The sequence below is a fragment of the Bombina bombina genome, chromosome 3, assembly GCF_027579735.1.
Source record: "Bombina bombina isolate aBomBom1 chromosome 3, aBomBom1.pri, whole genome shotgun sequence".
Lineage (NCBI taxonomy): Eukaryota > Metazoa > Chordata > Amphibia > Anura > Bombinatoridae > Bombina > Bombina bombina.
Genome location: NC_069501.1, coordinates 827,067,490 through 827,094,583, shown reverse-complemented (window position 1 = coordinate 827,094,583; position 27,094 = coordinate 827,067,490). Strand labels below are relative to the sequence as shown.

The 27,094-nt window shown below is 35.9% G+C and overlaps 1 protein-coding gene across 1 annotated transcript in view; it reads right to left on the bottom strand.

Annotated features, from left to right (window-relative positions):
* Positions 1–27,094, bottom strand: part of COL4A1 (collagen type IV alpha 1 chain) — a 364,281-nt gene that overhangs the window by 119,389 nt on the left and 217,798 nt on the right. Inside the window, exons 16-23 of the mRNA XM_053707784.1 lie at positions 19,876–19,920; positions 15,707–15,760; positions 14,648–14,689; positions 11,366–11,456; positions 10,910–10,945; positions 9,910–10,065; positions 3,838–3,933; positions 267–356 (exon numbers count right to left, since the gene is read on the bottom strand). Of these exons, the coding sequence (XP_053563759.1) occupies positions 267–356; positions 3,838–3,933; positions 9,910–10,065; positions 10,910–10,945; positions 11,366–11,456; positions 14,648–14,689; positions 15,707–15,760; positions 19,876–19,920 (610 nt within the window). The remainder of the gene's footprint in view (positions 1–266; positions 357–3,837; positions 3,934–9,909; positions 10,066–10,909; positions 10,946–11,365; positions 11,457–14,647; positions 14,690–15,706; positions 15,761–19,875; positions 19,921–27,094) is intronic.

Sequence of the window (27,094 nt, the reverse complement as noted above, 5' to 3'; positions counted from 1 at the left end):
GAAAAGGAGGGTTTAACCGCAGTTGGTGGAATTAGGCAGTGGTTAGCCAGGAAGCATAAAGTCTGTGCTGGTGATTAAAGTTAATAGCGGTTTTGAGAGGTTTTTCTTTATTGTTGTGGTGGTTTAACTCAGTACATTCAATTGTTTCATTTTTATCCTCTGTAGTGAGTGTAATTAATAAAGATTAAAAAAAAACATTTTTAGAAGGTATTACAAAAATATTTCTGCAGGAGTTTTGTACGCTTAGACATATAAAAGGTAGTCACCTTGATTTCCATGGGGCCCTTGTGGTCCAGGTGGTCCAGGAAAGCCAGGTTGAAGGCCATCACATGTTAAACAACCTTCTCCTTTGTCACCTGAAACATATTTAAACAAAATATTTTTTTCATACACTTTAGATAAGATGATCTAAGACAAATTATCTAATGGAATAAACCTCTACAGAACAACATGGAAAACATGTACTTAAAGGGACAGTCTAGTATAAATTAAACTTTCATTATTCAGATAGGACTTTTAATTTTAATCAACTTTCCAATTTACTTTTATCATCAAATTTGTTTTTTTCTCTTAGTTTAAACTAAACATAGGTAGGCTCATATGCTAATTTATAAGCCTTTGAGGGCTGCCTCTTATCACATGCTTTTTAAATCTCTTTTCAACACAAAGAGACAGAAAGTACACGTGGGCTATATAGATAACACTGTGTTCAGGCACAGGGGGTTATTTAAGATCTAGCACAACACAATGCTAAATTTAAGACAATAGATAATAAACAGTCACAGTCATGTGATCAGGGGGCTGGAAGAAGGTTCTTAGATACAAGGTAATCACTGAGGTAAAAAGTATATTAATATAACTGTGTTGGTTATGCAAAACTGGGGAATGGGTAATAAAGGGATTATCTATCTTTTAAAACAACAACAATTCTATGGTAGACTGTCCCTTTAATGTCCATTTTTATATCCAACTTCCTTTGAAAAATAACCCACAAGTAAGACATATAGAGTGCAAACCTTTTATCCTAAAGGGTACATTAAACTGTAGCCTATGTTTTTAATATCATAATAGCACAACATTAACTATTTACTCAAAAAAAAACATTGAACTAAAAAAAAACTAAATAAAAACAACACTCACTTTGTTGCTCAGTAAAACAAATTATTTACCAATTAATCAACCCTGGATTACACATTATGACATCAAAATACCAGCTAACGTATTTCATTTGAAATTAGTGTTTTTATTTTTATTTTAATATTTTTTTAACTTTTGACATCATTTTTGTTTTGTTAGCTTGATATATGCAATTCAATCCTCCCCCACTCAATATGCAAAATTACAATGCATCCAGGTGAGAACAAAGGGAAGACATTTGGTCTGGTTAAATTCAGGCAGTCATTTCAAAGAAAGACAAATTAATTCAAAAAGATGGTCATCTATATGGTTGTGTATTGCAAATCTTAGATCAGACAGTTACTTCAAAGTAAATATTAGCATGATGGAGCCCCAGAAGTGTATGCCCATATATGGGCTTCCTGCCCAAGATGGATAATGAACTCACAGGCCCCTGTGGGGAATAGACGGTCTGTCTGTGGGAATGTTTGAATATACAAAGATGCTCAAACAATTGTAGTTTTTACCACCTACATGATAAATTATCCCTGCGGAGATCTAAATACACATAGGACATCTGAACTCATTTTTTAATCACAATTTATGTTTAAATCTCAAACATTAAATATATGCCTTAGATTGTATTACATGTCTATAATGCAATTCAGATTGTAGAGAATTGAATGGCAATTGTAATAGTCCCACTTTAAAATATGTAACATATTTATATATTTTTTTCTGTCTTCCAGACATCTAAAGGACAAATTGGGATACATATGCTGAGTTAATAAATAGCAATACAGTCAATTTAAAATGTCCAATGTTAGTAACCTATTCTTTTTATTTTTTTCAGGCACTTAACAAATACACGTGTGGTCGTTCCATAAATCGTGTAATGTGTTTTACGCAATCAGAAAGAGGTGTACTGTGTGTGTAATATGCTTTGTTTTTATATAAATATAAGGAAATAATCACATGCAATTTTAAATGGATTTCAAGATAATAATAATATGATATTAGAAATAACACTGATGTTTCATATCAAAATAATCAGGAAAAATGACTAAATATAATCCATGTATATTAAAATATGACCAGACAGGTTTATTAATATTAAGAAATAGTGTATTTGATAGACATTTTATAAGATTGGATAATTTAACTGTAGCAATATTTGAATGAAACTGTTGACTCTGTCTGCTGCCCCCGATGGCCTAAATCCGGCATTATAGCCAAAAGGCATTTGGCTGTTGAAAATGAAATTTCCCAGTAGCCAATCAGACAAAAGGGCATACCCAAATCTATCAAATGATTAAGAGATGAGGAGGAGCCTTGTCTCAGACAAAAAGCTCCTGTCACAGAGAGAAAGGAAATCTTGGTGAAAAAATTTGGTTGGTAACTGTTGCAATCTTGCTTTGCTGCCATTTTGCTTATAAGAGAAACCAGTGTGCGAACACAGTTTTCTGTAAGACAAATACGTTGGGACACTCTTTGTGGATAAGAGACTATCAAGATTAATTCTCTCACAAATGTGCATAATTCCTCTAAGAATATGACGATACACATATTTGGATATTAACTGAATTCTCAAATTGATGATCTGGTAAAGTATAAGAATTTGTTAAGTATATAATTTGATATTTTAAAGCAAATACATTCATTATTGTTACAGTCAAATTGCAGTTAGTAGATTTAAAGGCGCACTCAGTATTTTAAGCTTGTGTTTCATAGTCCTGTATAGTCTTAACTAGTCATTATTGCTAAATAATTTATTTATTAGACAGGGTTTTATGCTCCAGATTTAAAAGTTAGTTATTATAGTGAACTCTTTCAGAACTGTACATAAACTGGTTATTGTGATTATATCCCTGGTAGTTATTAAGTAATCATAGTAAGTGTGTAATCCATATTGAGCATTGAACTAGAGTTATTGGTTAATAACAGAAGATTCTGGTATTTCATTGTGGTATTTAATGCAATTCAATTGTGAATAAGGTTAATTATAAAGTTACAATTTGGTTTGCTTTGTAAAGAATATTATAACAGTTTACGCTGGTATGGTTTGATTCATATCTGGTTTCCTATAAATATAATTCAATGTGTCTATAAATTGTAACTAATATAAAGAATTTAGGAATTTACATTAATTTTATTGTTTTGTATATGCATTTTATTTGGGGGTTGTTTTTAAAGAATAATTATTAAATATATTGTATTATAGCCATCCATATACTGACAATACCAAGGGAACAAAGCAAATTTGGTGATAAAAGTACAATGGAAAGTTGATTAAAATTACAAGTCCTATCTGAATAATGAAAGTTTAATTTTGACTAGACTGTCCCTTTAAATTCAATTGATGATATACGCATGCCTAAACAAAAGCCTCAGCACCCTGAATTTACTTTTTTAATTACCATTTCTTTTTTCCCAGATTGAATAAATACATGTACTACTAAAATTATTCAAATATATTTGTTTTCTCTTTCATAATTTAATATGAATTAGCATTATACTGTTGTAATGGAGCTGACTGTGTGTGATCCATTTTTTAGTCATACACATTATTACATTTTGAAGCTTTCAAAAACCATAAAAGATTTTACACTGTAAAAATATAATCAGAATTCTGTCCAATATGAAATGTATATATTTTCCAAGACTCATGACTTCCATAATGAGTGGTATTTGTTGTTGTTGTTGTTGTTTTAAATAACTCACCTTTCTGTCCTTCTTCTCCTTGATATCCAGGCTGTCCTGCATTTCCAGGGGATCCAGGATCTCCAGGCTGTCCAGGTACACATTCCAAACTTGTGTCTATAATTGTAAGGGAAAAAAGAGATAAATCACCCCTCAATTGAGGAAGGCAGAAAATGCCTCTAGAAATAAAAGTCCATAAATAACTATACAGGATTATTATCATGCTATATAAAAAACAAACATATATTTTTCGCTATAAATGTTATGAGATACAAAATAAAGTGAGAGATAAAAGTTAACAAAATTAAATTAAAAAACCAAACCAATTGTGGGGGAAAAATGCATCTGATCATTTGATGTATTAAATATTTCTACTGATCTAGGGACAATCAGCTATAGATTGATTCCAGTTAAAGATTCTATTAGGGCTTATTGTTATAGTCTGACATGGCTCATGCCCAGAGAAGTGGCAGAAATGAAAGGAGCAGCAAATGTTAAGCAACATATTAGGGGCATGCTGGCTTTCAAATTCTTGTATTCTTGCAATGTAGTAAGGGGAAACATGGTGCACATGTGCCCCTTTCTAATAAGTGCCTCCTTGCAGATTAAGACTACTTGGTGGTCTAGAGCTATGTTTCCAGTCCTTAGTGTACACGAACATGCCTGATTTTAAGGATTACTGAACCACAACATAGATACAATAAACGGATGAGTAGCCATGGTTATTAACCTGCTATGACTCAAGGTAATCCTGAAAATAGAACCTGATAATGTGCCCTGGAAATTAGAAACACAGGTTAGAGCATGAGCACACCCAATATTGTTCTACAGCTAGCAAATGCCTATTGCCTTTGAGTTTGGCAAAGTAAATTATACCACAAGTGACAAACTCATAATTCATATGTAATGCCCATTGTTGTTTACCTCCACATAACTAAAAATGGAGGGCAGCATTAGAATTTATTTGGATGCCTTCCTCCACAAGACTACCAGGAAAACTTGATCAACAAGGGGAATTCTGGAGGAACCTTGTACCAAACATCAGAGATTATGAGCGAGACTAATGGGGTAAATGCATTTTATTTTTTTAAAGGGAATTGTTGAAAGGTCTAAACAAATTTATGAGGCACATATAAAAAATGTAGTATATTATCTCTGCTCTATATGTGGCTGACATAAAGATTAAACACTTTGCTACATATTGTAGTACAAATATCTCACAGAACATTTAATCACTAGTTTGTATGTGGCTGAAAAAATAGGTTCATCCCTGCTCTTTGTATCTTTGGCAGGACAGAGCTAATCATTTTAAGTTGTCAGAATCAAATATAACAAAAAAAAGAATTAAATGGGTGGGTCCAAGGGGTTGGAATGCATGCGCCTAGGTCATCACAAAAACTCTATATATACCTCTTCTCTGTTCTCCATTAAAGTTGATTGGAGAGAAAAGAATACAAAATAAATCATAACATTGGAGATATTCTTTTTATTTCATGTAAGATTAATAGAAACTAATATGCATATACTACACATTTTCTAATATTCAGGGTAGTATATACTATTCTAAACAAAAAGTACATAATTATATGGATATGGTTATGGTTAACATAGTTACAATATCATTTACCCACATAGGGCTAGATTACAAGTGGCACGCTAATAAAAGCGATGGATGCAATAAGCAATATCGCTAGACCTTGGTAACATTAGCAAGCAATGTGATATTACAAGTTCATGGTAGATCCCATTTACCAGAGAAGGGTTAGCGTGGCTGACATCACTCTACTGCAACCTATACTTTCAATGGATATCACAACCGTGCTAAATAGCTCTTATATTACAATTTTACAAATTGAAAGTTATAGGTAAATATTACACTCATATATACACTTTTTAATAAAAAAATATACTTTTCATATTGATAAAAAGGTTTGACTTGAAACTATTCCAATGTGTGTATATATATATATATCTATATATGTATATATAAACAGTATCTCACAAAAGTACACCCCTCACATTTTTGTAAATATTTTATTATATCTTTGTATGTGACAACACTGAATAAATGACACTTTTCTACAGTGTAAAGTAGTGAGTATACAGTCTGTATAAAAGTGTAAATTTGCTGTCCCGTCAAAATAATTGAACACACAGCCATTAATGTCTAAACTGTTGGCAACAAAAGTGAGTACACTCCTAAGTGGAAATGTCCAAATTGGGCCCAAAGTCAATATTGTGTGTGGCCGCCATTATTTTCCAGCACTGCCTTAACCCTCTTTTGCATGGAGTGCATCAGAGCTCCACAGGTTGTGAGTCCTCTTCCACTCCTCCATGACGACATCACAGAGCTGGTGGATGTTAGAGACCTTGCGCTACCCCACCTTCCATTTGAGGATGCCCCACAGATGCTCAATAGGGTTTAGGATTGGAGACATGCTTGGCCAGTCCATCACCTTTACCCTCAGCTTCTTTAGCAAGGCAGTGGTCGTCTAGGAGATGTATTTGGGGTCATTATCATGTTGGAATACTGCCCTGCGGCCCAGTCTCCGAAGGGAGGGGATCATACTCTGCTTCAGTATGTCACAGTACATGTTGGCATTCATGGTTCTCTCAATGAACTGTAGCTCCCCAGTGCCGGCAGCACTCATGCAGGCCTAGACCATGACACTCCCACAACCATGCTTGACTGTAGGCAAGACACACTTGTCTTTGTACTCCTCACCTGCTTGCCGCCACACACACTTGACACCATCTGAACCAAATAAGTTTATCTTGGTCTCATCAGACCACAGGACATGGTTCCAGTAATCCATGTCCTTAGTCTGCTTGTCTTCAGCAAACTGTTTGCGGGCTTTCTTGTGCATCATCTTTAGAAGAGGCTTCCTTCTGGGATGACAGCCATGCAGACCAATTTGATGCAGTGTGCAGCATATGGTCTGAGCACTGACAGGCTGACCCCCCACCCCTTCAACCTCTGCAGCAATGCTCGCAGCACTCATACATCTGTTTCCCAAAGACAACCTCTGGATATGACGCTGAGCACGTGCACTCAACTTATTTGGTCCACCATGGCAAGGCCTATTCTGAGTGGAAACTGTCCTGTAAAACCACTGTATGGTCTTGCCCACCGTGCTGCAGCTCAGTTTCAGGGTCTTGGCAATCTTCTAGGCCGTAGGTTTGGGGTTTTTTTTCAGTTTTTTGGGTGGTTTTTTTTTTTTAGATTAGGGCTTTGGCCTTTTTTAAAAGAGCTGAATGCCATTTTAAGGACAATGAAGAAGAGCTGAATGCCCTTTTAAGGGTAATGCCCATACAAATGCCCCTTTAGGGTCAATGGGTAACTTAGGTTTTTTTAGAGTTAGGTTTTATTGTTGGGGGGACTTTGTATTTTTTTACAGGTAAAAGAGCTGTTGGAAGTTTATTGTAGGCTAGGGGGTGTTTTTATTTTGTGGGGGCTTTTTTATTTTTTAGAACTATTAGATTAGGGGTCATTGTTTTTATTTTTGATCATTTAATTTATTATTTTTTGTAATCTTAGTGTTTTTTATTTTTTATAATTTAGTGTTTATTATTTTTTGTAATTTTAGATTTTTTGATTTTTTTATTAGTGTTAGGTTTTTTTACATTTGTAATTTAGATGTTTTTAATTGGTAGTTTTTTTATTTTATTAGAATAGTTATGTTAGGCTAAATTACTGTTTAAACTTAAGTTTTGTTATTTTTCCAGGTACGTTTTTATTTATTTTAAGATAGTTATTGTAATTTTAATTTAAAGTTAGGGGTGTTAGGTTTAGGGGTTAATAGTTTAATTTAGTGTTTTGCAATGTGGGGGGGACTGGCGATTTAGGGGTTTATAGGTTTATTTATTGGCGGCGATGTGGGGGGCCTGTAAGTTTAGGGGTTAATAGGTTTATATAGTGGCGGCGATGTGGGAGTCCGGAGGTTTAGGGGTTAATAACTTTATTATAGTGGTGGCGATGTCGGGGAGTGGCGGATTAGGGGTTAATAGCTTTATTATAGTGTCGGCAATGTCGGGGAACAGAGGAATAGGGGTTAATAACTTTATTATAGTGGCGGCGAAGTCGGGGAGCGGCGGAATAGGGGTTAATAACTTTATTATAGTGGCAGCGATGTCGGGAGCGGCGGATTAGGGGTTAATAACTTTTATTTGTGTCGGTGATGTCGGGGGCGGCAGATTAGGGGTTAAAAACTTTATTTAGTTGTCGTGATGTTGGGAGCGGCGGATTAGGGGTGTTTAGACTTGGGGTTTATGTTAGGATGTTAGGTTTCCCCATAGACATCAATAGGGTTGCGTTACGGAGATTTTTCATTCCGCACTTCAGGTCTCTCCTTATTGATGTCTATGGGGGAAAGTGTGCACGAGCACATCAAATCAGCCCTTGGATTTTGTGCGGTATGGAGCTTAACGCCACCATATCGCACGCACAAGGAGGCTTTTCAGTAACTCGTAATGGCAGCGCTATGGAGAGTGAACTAACGAAAACTTTTTTGATGTTAGTTTCGCACCCTGTTTAGCGCAAAACTCGTAATCTACCAGAAATTTCTTCACTTCCATATATTACAAAAAATTATTTTATATATATATATATATATATATATATATATATATATATATATAAATTCAGTATATTTTTATAGAAGAAAAATATATATACATAGCAGAGCTGTATGAGAATACTATGTGTAAAGAAGGGGAATACAGCACTCAGCACAAAATACTCCTAATTGATCTGATATGCAGATTAATGGCTGAAACATTAGTATCCAGACACAAAAAACATCTGACACACCTCGGTTAACTCAAAAAGCCATGATATTTATTCCTTATAGAAACAAAGCTAGCATGCAATTGTCATAGCACATGTGGGGCCCCACTGAAGTGGATAAATAGACCACAGTATGTATGTGTATACAGATTACCGTAGGACATAATATGAGCCACAAAATAACAGAGATACATAGATACAAAGGTTAGCGGATAATGTCAACAAATAGTGACTGAGAACACTGAAAGATATATCAATCTTATTATGCAAAGTCCTGATGAAAAGACTTGATAATGTCAGTTTCGACCAGCAGTGTTTAATGCCTTATTAGTGACTTAGAGACTCTAAGCAATATACTACTACAATTTACACATAGTATTCTCATACAGCTCTGCTATGTATATATATTTTTCTTCTATAAAAATATACTGAATCTATATAATTTATTTTGGGGTCTGCACCAGGCCTATGTTCAGCTAAACGCTCGCTAGGTATAAAATTCTGTTAGTTTTTTCAAATTTATAAAAACTATTTACTAGGTGTTTTTGAAAAGTATAGTTTCTCTCCCTATTGCTATTTTTAATTCTAAATATATATATATAAACATATATTCTAAAAAAATATTCTATGTGAAGAACATAGAAATTTAAAGTATTCATAATGCACCTTCGGCTTTAGCACAGTTGATCTAGTGGAGTGTCGGGTTAGTACACAAGCGGTAACTAAAAACGTTTTTTTAAGCGTGCCCCTTAGAAGTCTATGGCTAGGGGGAGTTAGTGCAGTTGGGATATCCGAAGTCCTGAAGTTAGCGTACCTTAGTCTTTCGCTTATGTGCTAATCTGCTAAATACTTGTAATATGCATGCTAATTTAACAAACACTATTTTTTTTAATTTGCGCACAGTTAGCGCTCGATCAAAAAAAAAAATTCATGCCACTCATAATCTAAGCCATAATTTGCTAAAAAAAATAAACATGGAAAATATATTTTAAAATTAATGACCATTTGATTTTCAATAAAATCAAACATAATTGTAAGTAAAGGAAGCTTGATGCCAAAATAGATTAGAAGTTTGTTTTTTTAAACTTATAAATAGATAACAAATTCAAATTTAGTAATCTAAGATAGTGATTTCTGCTATTGTCAGTGGGGTTCAGCTAATTCTATATGCACAAGGGAATACTTGGCAACTCCTGAAATCTCTGTATCCTTTTTTTCATAGACCTGAGAAATTCAGTCATAATAATAATAATAATAATAATAATAAAATAAATGTAAAAAAGAAAAACAGTTGAGTATTTTCTTACCTATTATCCCTGGAGGACCAGGAGGTCCAGGGGGACCAGGAAATCCATTTCTACCATTTGGTCCCTGAAGAGGCAACCCCGGTATCCCTGCCTCACCCTTTTCTCCCCTTTCACCAGGAAAGCCAGGTGCCCCGGTAGGTCCAGGAACTGAAAACCCTAGCCAGATCATAGTAAAATAAGAATAATATGCAATTTTTTATTTGTTAATAGTAATTTTAAGAAAAATATTTAAATCTTAAATTTGACTGAGCAGAAACAGTGAAGGTAAAGAAAATTTATAAACGTAAAAAAAAGAGCTAAATAGGTCATGAATACAATAACGATTATAAGTGAATACATAAATAAATAAATACATAAATAAATAAATAAATAAATACATAAATAAATAAATAAATATGGAAACTTTAAAAGTACATTTTAAATATTATGATGTAAGGATTAGTTGTAGAATTGCCCATATTGGGAATATTAAGGATGTATGTATGTAATCTAAATTAAATGAACCCTCACCAGTATTGAAGGCACTATTGAATAATTTACTATTTCTTCAAAGAGAACTGAATAATAAGCATGCTGTAAAATGTGTACATATATATTCCCTCCCCTTAGAGTTAGATGAAGTAGGCAACTGTCATCAAATTATAATGCGTTTCATACATACTGTTTTAGCACAGTAAGCTCAAATTGAAAGAGCTGCACAAATTCTAATTTTTTAATATGAATATTATTGCATTCAGGTTGTGACACAGATAAAATTATGAAAATGCCCAGATTGTTGATTTATGTACTGAATATGATTTGATTTTAAATGGGCATTCCCTGTTTTATTAATGATTCAGCATCACAAAATTCAGATTGATCTTCTTTCAAACTAGATTGTTAAGAGTTTTGTGTTCTCTCTCTCTCTCTCTCTCTCTATATATATATATATATATATATATATATATATATATATATATATATATATATATTGCTTCAGCAGGGGATATATATATTTTACCTGGAGGTCCTTGATTTCCAGGTACACCTTGAAAACCTTAAAAAAAAAAATCTTAATAATTTTACATATTCTTAAAATAAATATATATTTAATAACATTACAATACTACTATTGTATAAAAAAAACATTCACCACCTCTCCTTTTTAGAAATTATAGCAAAGGCATATTGTTGTGCAGCAGAAAATAACATATTTCTAACGTTATATAGTAGCCTTTTTATATGTAAGATTACACTGGTAGTAATTATACACTAATTAAAAAATGAAACGTAATTTGTATCATTTGGATACCAGCATACAGCATGTAATTCAAGTCTAATCACTTTTGTACACTTTTATTGGTACCAGCCTAAACAATATAGTTACGATTGTCTACCTGCTTATATGCTATGTTGCCTTTGTAAATTGAAACTGCATGTTGAGTCACTTCAATATATATCTTACATACAAATTTACCTTTATCACCCTTATCTCCTTTGCTACCAGGATATCCAGGTGGACCAGGTTCTCCCTTTTCACCTACAACTTCTCGGCCATCATCTATTACCTATATCCACAGGAAACACGTGATAAAAAATTAACAGTATTTGTTGTATCCTTTAATTTACGTGCTGTAAATAATTATGATTTATGACAATACAAATGGTTACTCAACATTGTAACACAATTACTCAACATTGTAACACAAGTTAAAGTGAATGTCAATTTTTACCTTTTGTGTTATCTAGTTTTGTAGTCATTACTGATATTAAGTGTACCGCCGCAATAAATTTATAATAAAAAGTGTATTTTATTGTTTATTTTATATCTTGCATCTCGCTCATTCGCTTACCCGCTCCTCCCACTCATTGCTTCCTCATTTTCAACCAAATTACGTAAACAGCGGTCCCACCCGCTGTTTACGTATAGGCACTGCGCGCTCCTGTGACAATTTTACATTGTCAATTATAGGCACCAAAGACGAACGCATGCGCAATAAGGACATATTACGTAATGAGAAGAGGGTGGGTCCCCCCGTGGTTAGAGCCGTTATTGGCTATTAAGACATCAATCAAAAAGATGAGCAACAGAGTGCAAATGCCGGGCGGAGGACGGTTTAGCCGCAAATTGGTATAAATTTAGGGAAAATAAAGGTATACATTTAGAAAATTTAAAATTGATGAATGAAACTCAGGTTTTTTATTGGTATTTGATAGACTGCTGTTTAGAACGAAGGCTGAGTTTACATTCACTTTAAGGGCTTTGGTTGTTAGTGATTACTACTGTATTACAAGCATACGTAACACAAAAGATGAAGTAGTATAGGATAATGGTCACAATGTAAGAACAGGTGATGATGGGAGACAATGACTTATGGTCCTGTCAAACAGTGGTTTTTATTAAAATATGTAGGTGATAAGTTTGAAAGAGTATAAATATATGGAACATTTATATTAGAGATAACTTTTAAAGCAAGTTAGACATGTTCTATTAAGTAAAATGAGGAATATGGGCATTAGGTGAGTAATTTAGAAAGCAGAATTTTCTGTTCAGTGGTATATAATGCTTCCTATGATGAGGCTTTTTTTCTTTCATAAGGTGGTAAGAGTCTACAAGCCATAGCCTGTGGGATTCAACTACTGACTACTAGGAGGAGGCAAAGATACCCAGCATTCCACAAGCTTTTAATCATTCACACATCTCTAGTATTCTAGTCTTATCTTTGCCTCCATAGGAGGAAGGTGAAGAATTGAGGGGCTCCACATTCTTGGTTAAGAAATTAGTTTTCAGACCTATGTGAGAGCCAGTTTTCCCTTCACAGAGCCAGGAGAAAAATAGAGGTGAGCTTGGAGTACTGGGTAGTGACACAAGAACACCCTCTTGGAGTTAGATACAAGCCTGCCACAGGTGTAGTGGGGACTTGTCCCTTAGCCTCCTCCTGTTGTGTTAGCTTCCTCTTGTTGGTTTGTCATTGTACTCCCCTCAAAGATCCTCTGCTGTTGCCTGCACTGAGTGGGCTTTCTATTGGAAGCAGCTGGTAAGCATGGTAGATAGGGTGCTTCTGAGGTAAGTGATAATATTTAAGCACTTACCCATAGGCTTTTTGCAGTTCCTATCTGAAGTACATCATAGCCAGCAGATACATGTATTTATAGACATACCACCTTTATTACCTAGACTGTCTTCGTTGGGTCTAGTGTGTAAGGAGATATTGTTTTAGGATATATTGGGACTCTCTTTGTGTGTCCTTTATTTGTCCTTCTTGGACCATAATTTCTTCACTGCTCTTGCATGTATATCAATTTTCAAATGAGAATCTCTAGTTTCTTAGCAATGAAGGAAGTCGCTTACATTTGAACCCAATACTCATTCTGTACTATTTCTCCAATTCACATAACAGGGTGATCATTTGAGAGGTGGATTACTTCAGTCTACAATCTCGTCATCTGGGGAAGGTTTCTCCTTCAAGAGGATTTTTGCAGACTGTGAATCTTTGACATATTTCACATTTATTCCTCTATAGGCTCCAGCAACTATTTGTTGTTGTTTTTTAATTAGCTTAACTTCATCTGTTCTACTTCTTAGACTCATAGTTTAATATCAAGCTATATTGCTTATCAGTAATTCTGATTGCTCCATCTTGACCACTCAGAATTTGACATGCAATCCTAATTCGGTTTTCATCTTTATTCAGGCAGAACAGCCTGTGTAAGATAGATCCCAATATTTTGAATGTTTTTCTCCTTCCTGCTGTGATACACATGGCTTTTTTGTCAACATTTTTCAAACGTTTTAGAAATTCTTCAGTACTGATAAAATAATTGAGTCAAAAGTTTATTTGCAATTTTTTTGTAAGGTCTCAGACCTGATCTAGTCAAAACAAGTCTAATAATTGGGACACTTTTTCTTCCTGGGAACCGTTATTGGTTTTATATGTTTCACAAACTATTGTTTTCGAATGCAGGTAGAGGTATTATTTCTTAAGCAATATTTTGCAGAGTATATGGATTGTTTGCTCTTTTTTTGTGACTCATTTTATTTTCTATTAGGATATGGTATTTTATTTAAAGTAATTCTGTTCAGGACATTTTAGTTTCTTTTTTGACCTATGTCAATTTTTAAAGAAAATTTAAATTTTATTCATAACCTAGTAAGGATTTAATCAATGATTTTTGTTTTTTTTCCTCATTTCTTTAGTCCATGTATGAGTCAGTAGACTACTGTTTATTTAGTCTCATAGTTAAAGCATTAAGGACTAGATTACAAGTAGAGAGCTAAATTAATGCGCTTTCGCAAATGGGCTAATTTTCCCGTTTGCAGTAGTGCAATAATTAACCAGCCATTACAAGTGGCTGGTTATTGATACCACAAGCTCACGGTAGCAATTAGCGCTCTGAAAATTAACTAGAGATCACATGTACTTTTTGCTAACACTCACTACGCATTAGTAGAAATCCATGAACCAATTATAATTAGAAAAAAGTGATCACATAGACTAAAATTCCTTCTGCCCAGAGTAAAACAGTTGTGCACTAATTATAATTGGTGCACAACTGTTTTACTCTGGGCAGTAGGAATTTTAGTTTATGTGTGGATAGTTATAGTTAATGGTAGAAACAAGAGGTAGGTGTGTAACTTATAACATCATAGAGTAAAATGTTTAGTGAGGTGCAACACTCTAGTAACTTTAAGACATGCAGATTTGCACAGTTAACATTTCACACACTCACATTTCTTTATAAAATAATATTTACTTACAATTCCAGGAGGCCCCTGTGGACCAACATCACCTTTATCTCCCTGAAAAAAAATATTTCAAACATAAATGCACTAAACAAAAAGAAAAGTCATTGGGAAAATGCAACATTGATCAATTTGTAATTGAACATAAATGCACTAAACAAAAAGAAAAGTCATTGGGAAAATGCAACATTGATCAATTTGTAATTGAACAATATATTTTTATACCGTGTTTATTAACTAAACTCAGAAATGGCACAGCGTAAATAGCATTTAACTGATGAGGTCAAAAAAGAATTATAATTCAAATTATTATGAATCTCAGACGCCAATTGATGATAAAGGTGCATTTCTAAGAAACACTTGCGCTCCACTCATAATCTTGCCTAATATGTTTAGTATAGCATGCCAGTCTGGTTATTCTTACTAAATGTGTGTTCCTATGTTTGATTCATTATTAGTTCTCCTATCCTAGGAAATGCCAAAACCTGATCATTTGATCATACTGGCCAGGATTGGTTTGATAGAGAACTAACATTTCCTTACTTTTTTTTTTTACACTTAAATGCTTTATTTTAAAGTTCTTTAAAACAAAATGTTTTACTTTTTTATTTTTGCCCCACGTATACATTTTTACATTGCAATTAAAGCGCAATTCTAGTGTAAAAACATTGTGTTACTAAATAAAATAACTTTTTCTGTCTATGGGGTCAACGTCAATGTGTTTAACCTCTGTATAGGGTTTAAACACATAGGTTAAGTTTCTCTCTCATGGATAGCCACTTCAGAGAAGGACGTGACTGATAAGCTAATCAGCAGCAGAATCTATACGTATCTGCCAATCGCCAACTACTGTATGTACATTTGGTAGAGTTAAATATATAGGCAGAACTAAGCATTTGTTAAATAAAAAAATGTTAATAAAAATGTACTACACTAGAGTGTAACTAATATGTCACCAGTTTGTGACTATCTCAAACAACATAAAAGGCAAATTTAACAGTTCCAGAGCAATATATGTAAACCTTATAGTCCATGACTTTTTTGTATAAAACAATAATTCAGAATTGTACTTACTTTCTCTCCATCTCTACCAGGGTTCCCTGTAATTCCAGGACTTCCTGGGAATCCCTATTAAAGAAAAATACATATGGACTTAAACAAACATACATACAACATTAATAATCATAGCAGTTATAATATATTGCTCAAGTGAAATATCTGACTGCCATAATGAGGGGTTTTATTCCTATAAACAATGGAATCTTGGATTTATTCTAAACTGCCCTTTAATGTAGTGCAGATATTTAACAGGCATTCTAGTACATAAATGGATTGTTTTAATTCATTAGAGGATATTTTTTTCACTACTGACCACCAGACTATATATATATATATATATATATATATATATATATATATATATATATTTAACCCCCCCACAAAGGGGTTAAAGGGACATGAAACCCAACATTTTTCTTTCCTGATTCAGACAGAGCATACAACTTTAAAAAAAGTTTCCAATTTACAGTATAATACAAAAAACTTTGATGATCTATATGTAAATAAAATGTATTGTTAAAAATGATAGCACACTAATCTAACAAATTGGTATTTGTTTATATGCACTTTCTTACATTGCTGCATGAGAAGCGTTATCACTAAAGCAATGAAAAACAGCATTTTCTTATTTTTTTAAATATTTTAAATAGAATTTCAAATACACTGTTCTCATTCCAAAGCCCCTTTTATGAGCCTTTAAACATTGGTAAACAATTTAGAAATACAGCAGAAAAGGTTATGAAAAGGCTTTGTTGCATAAGAAAATATAATATCAGCAGGTACTAATAACACCTTATGCATAACCAGTTAGGCCTCATCTCAAATATTTCTACATCTCTGAAGACCTTGTCTGCGGAAGGATATACTGTAAATAAACTACAAACTGTTCAAAGGTGAGCTACTTAATAATAAATCTTCTAAAAAATAAATGGCACAAGGAAAGACTTCATGACCTTGGTGTAGAAGGGAGAGGGGTGATAAAATGGAAACCTTCAGGAATTTAATAAAGAAGAAGCATTATTTACAAAAAGATCTGCCACTAGAGTTGACTTGTACTTTTGTAATGATAATATGGATCTCTACAGGTCAAGCCATACCTGTATTCAGTTGTGTATTCAAAAAGAAATGTAACTTGTATAGGCTCATAAGGCTCCATTTATCAAGCTGCAGGATAGCAAAATACAGTGGTGTCACTAGGGGGGGGCGGGGGGGGCGGGCCGCACCCGGGTGACACCCACCAGGGGGTGACACCAAAAAAAAAAAAAAAAAATTATTTTTTATTTTTTTAATTTTATTGAAATTCAAAGAAATACAATGTTGAGATGCATAGATTTATTTTTATTAGAGGGGCTGGCATTTGTGAACATTGGTGGGACTGGGGAAGATGTAGACACACAATTTTTTTGCCCCTTGAGCCAGTGCTGCAATTTCAACAAATAGTTTTCCCGGCTGCTTTTGCTTGTTTGTACTTTGCTTCTCCCCTGCCCAATTTCGCTATGAATGTTGTGGGCATGCCGTGGGGCTTGCAAAGTTGCGCTGCTAGCCTAAACCTGCCTGCCTATCTGTGCTCACTGCTCAGTGACATGTGGAGCAGTGGAGTCATTCACTGCTGTGCTGTCTCTCTAAACGGGAACTGGCAAATCATGAGGGGATGCCTGGCACCTGACCGCATGACTGTTTGACACTGTCTTTAAAGTGAAGGAGCCACGTATGATGCCCACCAGATCATTACGGTTACGGTACACTAAGTGCACACTGAACAGGTAGGAGGGCGGGCGGGGGTCTGGGGGTGGGCAGAGTGCAGAGGTGATTGGCCATAAGAAGCAGTAGGCACGCGGCCCGGGGCTGTGCACTGACAGACTTGGAACAGAGTCAGAGAGCAGAATTTTCATAGTTTGCACCTAAACCTTTTCTTTAGTGATTTATTTTTAGAGTGCTCTGTTTATCTTTCATTTGATGCTCTGCTGAGCCAGGGAGCAGCTCTAGGCATGAGCTTTATAATTAATGCAGTGCAGCTTACATATTTTGTATGTGTGTGTCTGAGTTTTTGTGTGTGTCTCAGTCTTTTTGTGTGTGTGTGTGTGTGTGTCAGTGTTTTTGTGTGTGTGTGTCTCAGTGTTTTTGTGTGTGTGTGTGTGTCTCAGTGTTTTTGTGTGTGTGTTTTTGTGTGTGTGTGTCTGAGTGTGTTTCCGAGTGTTTGTGTGTGCATCTGAGTATGTTTTTAAGTGTGTCTGAATGTTTGTATGTGTGTTTGCCTGTGTTTTTGTGTGTGTCTGCTTTCTGGGGGGGGTGACACCATAACTTACCGCACCGGGTGACACCAACCCTAGTGACGCCACTGGCAAAATAAAAAGTCCATGTTTGTCTCTTCCTTCTGTCACCCACTCTGAGAAGCTGTGGCAGTCTTTGCTTCCAAACTATTTAAGGATTAGTGTCCCCTCAGAGCATAACTACTGAGTGCACGACCACAGTGGGAGAAGAATACTCCAACAGAAATAATTGCCAATATATTTTGCTTGCACTCTTTGCAGCTCCAGCTCTGCATCCACCATAGACATGTACTTTGAAAGGGTTAATATATACTTTTTCAAGCTACAATTTTCTACAAAAATCCAATCTCTTCAGAGTCCTTTGTAACTGGCTGGATGTCTTCTGACTTCCTCCACTACTGAGCAGTCTGCATAAAGATGGATTCTGCAGCTGATTCTCCCTGCCCCTGCAACCGGCTGGTAGACCCATGCAATACTGACATAACCATTTATATATTGTGTGGGTGTTAACTCACATGTTCAAAGACAAAATTGCAAGCCTGAATTATTTCCTTCAACAAAACCCACACCTGACGAAAAGTCAAATATGAACCTAAGTACATATGTTAACTATGCAGAATGCAGAACTTTTCATTGTGGTGGCCATAATCCATGCAGCATGGCCACCTACACTTTTTTATTGCTATAGATGTGCCTTCTGATTCTTATATGCCATCAAAAGCTATTCAATTATTTTGTCTTTGTTTATTCAGAGACAAAAGCAATGAAATTAACAGATAGGCAATATTTTTGCTTAAGAAATAGTTTTATATGAAAATTATTTTGTTGAGTCAAAAAATAAGGAACTAGTTAGCTTAGGAAAAACAAGAATGCTTACCTTGAACAAGATTTGCACTTCAAGCCTCAAGTTGTATATTTCAAAAGTCTAAATCAATGATAGTTTACCCATCAAACCCTGAATATTCTTCAATGTCTTACTATTAAAGGGGAAAGAAAATGGCAGGAAAAGTGCTGCCATCTAGTGCTCTTGCTAATGGGTAATATTTTTGCAAAAGTGCTGCCATCTAGTGCTCTTGCTAATGGGTAATATTCTTGCAAAAATGCTGCCATCTAGTGCTCTTGCTAATGGGTAACATTCTTCCAAAAGTGCTGCCATCTAGTGCTCTTGCTAATGGGTAACATTCTTGCAAAAGTGCTGCCATCTAGTGCTCTTGCTAATGGGTAATATTCTTGCAAAAATGCTGCCATCTAGTGTTCTTGCTAATGGGTAACATTCTTGCAAAAATGCTGCCATCTAGTGCTCTTGCTAATGGGTAACATTCTTGCAAAAGTGCTGCCATCTAGTGCTCTTGCTAATGGGTAACATTCTTGCAAAACTGCTGCCATATAGTGCCCCAGACATAGGCAGGCTCATGAGCTTACGTCTCTGCTTTTAAACAAATGATACCAAAAGAACAAAGACAATTAGATAAAAGAAGCAAACTAAAAAGTTTTTTTGAAACGGCATGCTTTATCTGAATCATAAAAGATAAAAAATTAGATTTCATATCCCTTTAATAAGCTTTTTTCAATAGTGCTAAAAAAGGTCCAGATGTTCTCATAAACACATATCCGTGGCATACAAGTAGTCAACTGCTGATATTAGTCACTAAGAAAAATAATTTGGAAAGGTAATACATTTAATGGACCACCATATACATTCTTCATACACTTATGTGTATACTACAGATTTGTGCTTCAAGAGAAATTGTATTTAGAGGTGTTTTTAAATTACTGCTAGTTACCAGTGAAATAAAAACAAAATAGTATATTAAAGGATGAAGTAAATATGAGTAAATAAAAGATTAAATATCCTATTCTAAAAATTCCATATAATAGTTTATAATACGTCTTAGGGTAAAATACAATACTTACCTCATATCCTTTTTCTCCCTTTTCTCCGTCTTTGCCAGGTTTTCCCTAAATTAACATATTTATTGCATTAGGTGTGAGATAAAAAGAAGTAGTTGTATGATAGACCAAATGAAAAAAAAAATTACATTGAATCATTTTTAATGTTTACTTTCTAGAGTAATTTTTACTGAATGCAATAAAATTAATAAAATGAAATATCAGAATCACAGCAAAAGGAAAATATGGCAAGTGCTGACGGTAATAGAATAAGGAATTCTGATTCAAGTGGTATATATAATTGTGTTTATCTGTTGAACATGGCTAAAAACAATCACAATGCAGAAAAATACATAATAAAATATAAACTCAACAAATTATGAAGACAGTGCCCCATTTATTTTCACTGCACCTTTTATTTTTGCAGGCCTATCATGACCTTATATATATATACATATATATATATATATATATATTTCTCCTTCAGCCTGATTTGAAATATATCCTGCCTAAGAACTCCAAGAAAATACAAAGATTTTTACACTCAGCTGTTTCAACTGCCCACTGCTAAATAACAGGAAGCCTTCTGGAAGACAGAGCAAAAAGAGGAGGCGGCATTGTAATTTATGTTGACAATTCCATAAAGTACAACCCCTTACAAAAATTTAGCTCTCCTGCCACCTTTGATTTCCTTTCTGGCACTATTGAGATCCAGTGAATCAATCATCTACCGCCCACCTAGCTCCACTGTGCATTCCCTTTCTGACATAGCCCATCTCCTTAATGAAACCATAGCTCAAAACCCAAAAAACATAATTTATTTAAGAACTTACCTGATAAATTCCTTTCTTTCATATTGGCAAGAGTCCATGAGCTAGTGACATATGGGATATACAATCCTACCAGGAGGGGCAAAGTTTCCCAAACCTCAAAATGTCTATAAATACACCCCTCACCACACCCATAATTCAGTTTAACGAATAGCCAAGTAGTGGGGTGATAAAGAAAGGAGTAAAAAGCATCAACAAAGGAATTTGGAAATAATTGTGCTTTATACAAAAAAATCATAACCACCATATAAAGGGTGGGTCTCATGGACTCTTGCCAATATGAAAGAAATTAATTTATCATGTAAGTTCTTACATAAATTATGTTTTCTTTCATGTAATTGGCAAGAGTCCATGAGCTAGTGACGTATGGGATAGTAATACCCAAGATGTAGAACTCCACAGAAGAGTCACTAGAGAGTGAGGGATAAAATAACAGCCATTTTCCGCTGGAAAAAAATAATCCACAACCCAAAATATAAGTTCTCATAATGAAAATAAAAAACTTAAACATAAGCAGAGGAATCAAAGCTGCCTGAAAAACTTTTCTATCAAAAACTGCTTCCGAAGAAGCAAATACATCAAAACGGTAGAATCTAGTAAATGTATGCAAAGAAGACCAGGTTGCTGCTTTGCAAATCTGATCAACTGAAGCTTCATTCTTAAAAGCCCACGAAGTGGAGACTGATCTAGTAGAATGAGCTGTAATTCTCTGAGGCGGGGCCTGACCCGACTCCAAATAAGCCTGATGAATCAAAAACTTTAACCAAGATGCCAAGGAAATGGCAGAAGCCTTCTGACCTTTCCTAGAACCAGAAAAGATAACAAATAGACTAGAAGTCTTCCTGAAACCTTTAGTAGCTTCAACATAATATTTCAAAGCTCTTACCACATCCAAAGAATGCAAGGATCTCTCCAAAGAATTCTTAGGTTTAGGACACAAAGAAGGGACAACAATTTCTCTATTAATGTTGTTAGAATTCACAACCTTAGGTAGAAATTTAAATGAAGTTCGCAAAACTGTATTATCCTGATGGAAAATCAGAAAAGGAGATTCACAAGAAAGAGCAGATAATTCGGAAACTCTTGTAGCAGAAGAGATGGCCAAAAGGAATAACACTTTCCAAGAAAGTAATTTAATGTCCAAAGAATGCATAGGCTCAAATGGAGGAGCCTGTAAAGCCTTCAAAACCAAATTAAGACTCCAAGGAGGAGAAATTGATTTAATGACAGGCTTAATACGGACTAAAGCTTGTACAAAACAGTGAATATCAGGAAGCTTAGCAATCTTTCTGTGAAATAAAGCAGAAAGAGCAGAGATGTGTCCCTTCAAGGAACTTGCAGACAAACCTTTATCCAAACCATCCCGAAGAAACTGTAAAATTCTAGAAATTCTAAAAGAATTCCAGGAGAATTTATGGAGACAGAAGGTCTGGCCTTAATGGAAGTGCCCAAGGTTGGCAACTGGACGTCCGAACAAGATCCGCATACCAGAACCTGTGAGGCCATGCTGGAGCTGCTAGCAACACAAACAATTGTTCCATGATGATCTTGAAAATAACTCTTGGAAGAAGAACCAGAGGCGAGAAGATTTAAGCAGGTTGGTAACACCAAGGAACTGCTAACGCATCCACTGCTTCCGCCTGAGGATCCCTGGACCTGGACAGGTACCTGGGTAGTTTCCTGTTTAGATGGGAAGCCATCTAAAACCCCACATCTGAACAATCTGAGAAAACACATCTGGATGGAGCGACCACTCCACCGGAATGTAAAGTCTGACGGCTGAGATAATCCGCTTCACAATTGTCTATACCTGGGATATGAACCGCAGAAATTAGACAGGAGCTGGATTCCGACCCAAGCAAGTATCCAAGAAACTTCTTTCATAGCTTGGGGACTGTGAGTCCTACCCTGATCATTGACATATGCCACAGTTGTGATATGGTCTGTCTGAAAACAAATGAACGGTTCTCTCTTCAACAGAGGCCAAACCTTAAGAGCACTGAAAACAGCACAGAGTTCTAAAATATTGATTGGTAACCTCGCCTCTTGAGATTTCCAAACTCCTTGTGCTGTCAGAGATCCCCAGACAGCTCCCCAACCTGAAAGACGTGCATCTGTTATGATCACAGTCCAGGTTGGATGAACAAAAGAGGCCCCTTGAACTATACAATGGTGATCTAACCACCAAGTCAGACAGAGTCAAACATTGGGATTTAAGGATATTAATTGTGATATCTTTATATAATCCCTGCACCATTGATTCAGCATACAAAGCTGGAGAGGTCTCATATGAAAACGAGCAAAGGGGATCGTGTCCGAGGCTGCAGTCGTTACACCTAAAACTTCCATGCACGTAGCTACTGAAGGAAATGATTGAGACTGAAGGTTCAGACAAGCTGAAACCAATTTTAATCGTCTCATGGACACTGAATCTATCTGGAAACCTAAAAAGGGATACCCTTGTCTGAGGAATCAAAGAACTTTATGGTAAATTGATCCTCCAACCATATCTTTGAAGAAACAACACTACATGATTTGTGTGAGATTCTGCAGAATGTAAAGATTGAGCTAGTACCAAGATATTGTCCAAATAAGGAAACACCGCAATACCCCGTTCTCTGATTACAGAGAGTAGGGAACCGAGAACCTTTGAAAAGATTCTTGGAGCTGTCGCTAGGCCAAATGGAAGAGCGACAAATTGGTAATGCTGGTCTAGAAAAGAGAATCTCAGAAACTGATAGTGATCTGGATGAATCGGAATATGAAGATATGCATCCTGTAAGTCTATTGTGGACATATAATGCCCTTGCTAAGCAAAAGACAGAATAGTCCCTATAGTCACCATTTTGAAAGTTGGCACTCTTACATAACAATTCAAAATTTTCAGATCCAGAACTGGCTTGAATGAATTTTCTTTCTTTGGGATAATGAATAGATTTGAATAAAACCCCTGAAACGGAACTGGTATGATTACCCCTGAAAGCTCCAGGTCTGAAACACACTTCAGAAAAGCCTGAGCCTTTACTGGATCAGCTGGAATGCGTGAGAGAAAAAATCTTTTCACAGGAGGTCTTATTCTGAATCCTATTTGATACCCTTGAGAGACAATACTCTGAATCCATTGATTTTGGACAGAATCTGCCCAAATGTCTTGGAAGAATCTTAATCTGCCCCCTACCAGCTGAGCTGGAATGAGGGCCGTACCTTCATGCAGTCTTAGGGGCTGGCTTTGGTTTCTTAAACGGTTTGGATTTACTCCAACTTGAAGAAGGTTTCCAATTGGAACCAGATTCTTTGGGGGAAGGATTAGGTTTCTGTTCCTTATTTTGAAGAAAATAACGAAAATGATTAGAAGCTTTAGATTTACCCTTAGGTCTTTTATCCTGAGGCAAAAAAACTCCCTTCCCCCCAGTTAAAGTTGAAATAATCGAATCCAACTGAGAACCAAATAAATTATTACCTTGGAAAGAAAGAGATAGTAATCTAGACTTAGATACCATGGTCTCTAGTTATCAAGCCGCCAACCGCAAATACGCTGGAATTCTGCAGCGTATTTGTGGCGAGGCTGATTCGCCATAGTTATCAAGCCCTACAGACCGGCAAAAGTAGAATCTAGTGACGTAACCTACGATCCGCCGGACTCAGTCCGACACAGATCAATGGTTACGTCACTCCAGATGTTCCGAATGCAAGTTCGGCACTATCTGACTACTTTTGGAAGTTATCAAAGAACAACCAGGTACGCTCGCCCCTATTCCGGCCCAGCGTACCTGGTGTTCAATCCGCCGCCCTGTCTGCACCTAACACCCTAACATGTACCCCGAGTCTAAACACCTCTAATCGGCCCCCACTGCCGCCACCTACTTTATACTTATTAACCCCTAAACCGCCACTCCCGGAACCGCCGCAACTATAATAAATATATGAACCCCTAAACCTAATGTAATCAGCCAAGCGGATTCAACTTCAATCCAATTGGCTGATCCAGTATTTAGTTTTAAATAGGATTAATTTATTTAATTATAGAAATATTTATTTAGATTAATTTAAATAATATTTAAGTTAGGGGGGTGTTAGGGTTAGACTTTGGTTTAGGGGTTAATTCATTTAATATATTGGTGGCGGTGTAGGGGGGGTAGATTAGGGGTTAATCAATGTACTGTAGGTGGCGGCGGTGTAGGGGGGGATAGGGGTTAATAAATGTAATGTAGGTGGCAGAGGGCTCCGGGTGCGGCTGTTTAGGGGTTAAACAATTAATTTACTTGCGGCGGGGTCCGGGATCGGCAGGATAGGGGTTAATAACTTTATGTAGGTGGCGGCGGTATAGGGGGCGGCAGATTAGGGGTTAATAGGTATAATGTAGGTGGCGGTGGGGTCCGGGAGCGGCGGTTTAGGGGTTCATATATTTATTATAGTGGCGGCGGGGTCCGGGAGCGGCGGTTTAGGGGTTAATATATTTATTATAGTTGCAGAGGAGTCCAGGAGTGGCGGTTTAGGGGTTAATATGTTTATTTAGGTGCGGGGGGCTCCGGGAGCAGCGGTTTAGGGGGTAAAACTGTATAGTATAGTGTGGGTGCTTAGTGACAGGCTAGCAAGAAAGCTGCGAATAAGCCGATGAGCAGCGAGATCGATGACTGTCAGTTAACAACAGTCCGCTGCTCATCGCACAGTACTATGTGCACGGCTTTTTGACAGCTTTCTTGATAACTTGGGCGAACGTATTCAGGTCTGCGGCGACGATGTTAGGCGAGCGTATTGGGGCCGGCGAATGCAGGTAAGTAGACACGTTGATAACTAGAGGCCCATGTCAGCATTCCAATATTTGAGACACAAAGCTCTTCTAGCTAAAATAACTAAAGACATAGATTTAACATCAACTTTGATGATATCAAAAATGGCATCACAGATAAAATGATTAGCATGTTGAAGCAAGCAAGCAATGCTAGACAAATCAGGATCCATTTCCTGTTGCGCTAAACTTTCCAACCAAAACATTGATGCAGCTGCAACATCAGCTATAGAAATGGCAGGCCTGAGAAGATAGCCAGAATATAAATAAGCTTTCCTTAGATAAGATTCAAGTTTCCTATCTAAAGGGTGTTTAAAGGAAGTACTATCTTCCATAGGAATAGTAGTAAGTTTAGCAAGAGTAGAAATAGCCTCATCAACTTTGGGGATCTTTTCCCAAAACTCCAATCTAACTGCTGGCAAAGGATACGATTTTTTAAACCTTAAAGAAGGAATAAAAGAAGTACCAGGCCTATTCCATTCCTTAGAAATCATATCAGTAATAGCATCAGGAACTGGAAAAACCTCTGGAGTAACCACAGGAGGTTTATAAACAGAATTTAAACATTTACTAGTTTTAATATCAAGAGGACTAGTTTCCTCAATATCCAATGTAATCAACACCTCTTTTAACAAGGAACGAATATACTTCATTTTAAATAAATAAGTAGATTTGTCAGCGTCAATATCTGAGGAAGGATCTTCTGAATCAGATAGATCCTCATCAGAGGAGGATAATTCTGTATGTTGTCGGTCATTTGAAATTTCATCAACTTAATGAGAAGTTTTAAAAGACCTTTACGTTTATTAGAAGGCGGGATGGCAGACAAAGCCTTCTGAATTGCATCAGCAATAAAATCTTTTATATTCACAGGTATATCATGTACATTAGATGTTGAAGGAACAACAGGCATTGTACTATTACTGATGGACACATTCTCTGTATGTAAAAGCTTATCATGACAACTATTACATACCACAGATGGAGATATGATCTCCACAAATTTACAACAAATGCACTTAGCTTTGGTAGAACTGTTATCAGGCATCAGGGTTCCAACAGTGGTTTCTGAGACAGGATCAGATTGAGACATCTTGCAAAATGTAAGAGAAAAAACAACATATAAAGCAAAATTATCAATTTTCTTATATGGCAGTTTCAGGAATGGGAAAAAAATGCAAACAGCATAGCCCTCTGAAATAGAAAAAGGCAAGAGGGATATAGGAATGGGGTTTTAAATAATGAAATTATTTGGCACCAAGTATGACGCACAACACAAACTGAAAATTTTTTGGCGCTAACAACATCCGGAAATGACACACTCGGATCATTGTAGACGCAACCTTCTGCAAGAAACTTGGCGTCAACTAAGACGCCGGAAATTATGAATTTGCATGATCGGACGTACCTTCGCACTAAAAAATTTCTCGCTCCAAGAATGACGCAATTGGCATTTTGTGCCCTCGCGAGCCTAATTTTGTCCACGAAATTTAATGAAAAAGCAATCAATTGAAAAAAGACTATACCCCAGGTAAGAAAAATATTTTCCTAAATATGTTTTTTCCCAAATATGAAACTGATAGTCTGCAAAAGGAAATATACATAAACCTGACTCATGGAAAAT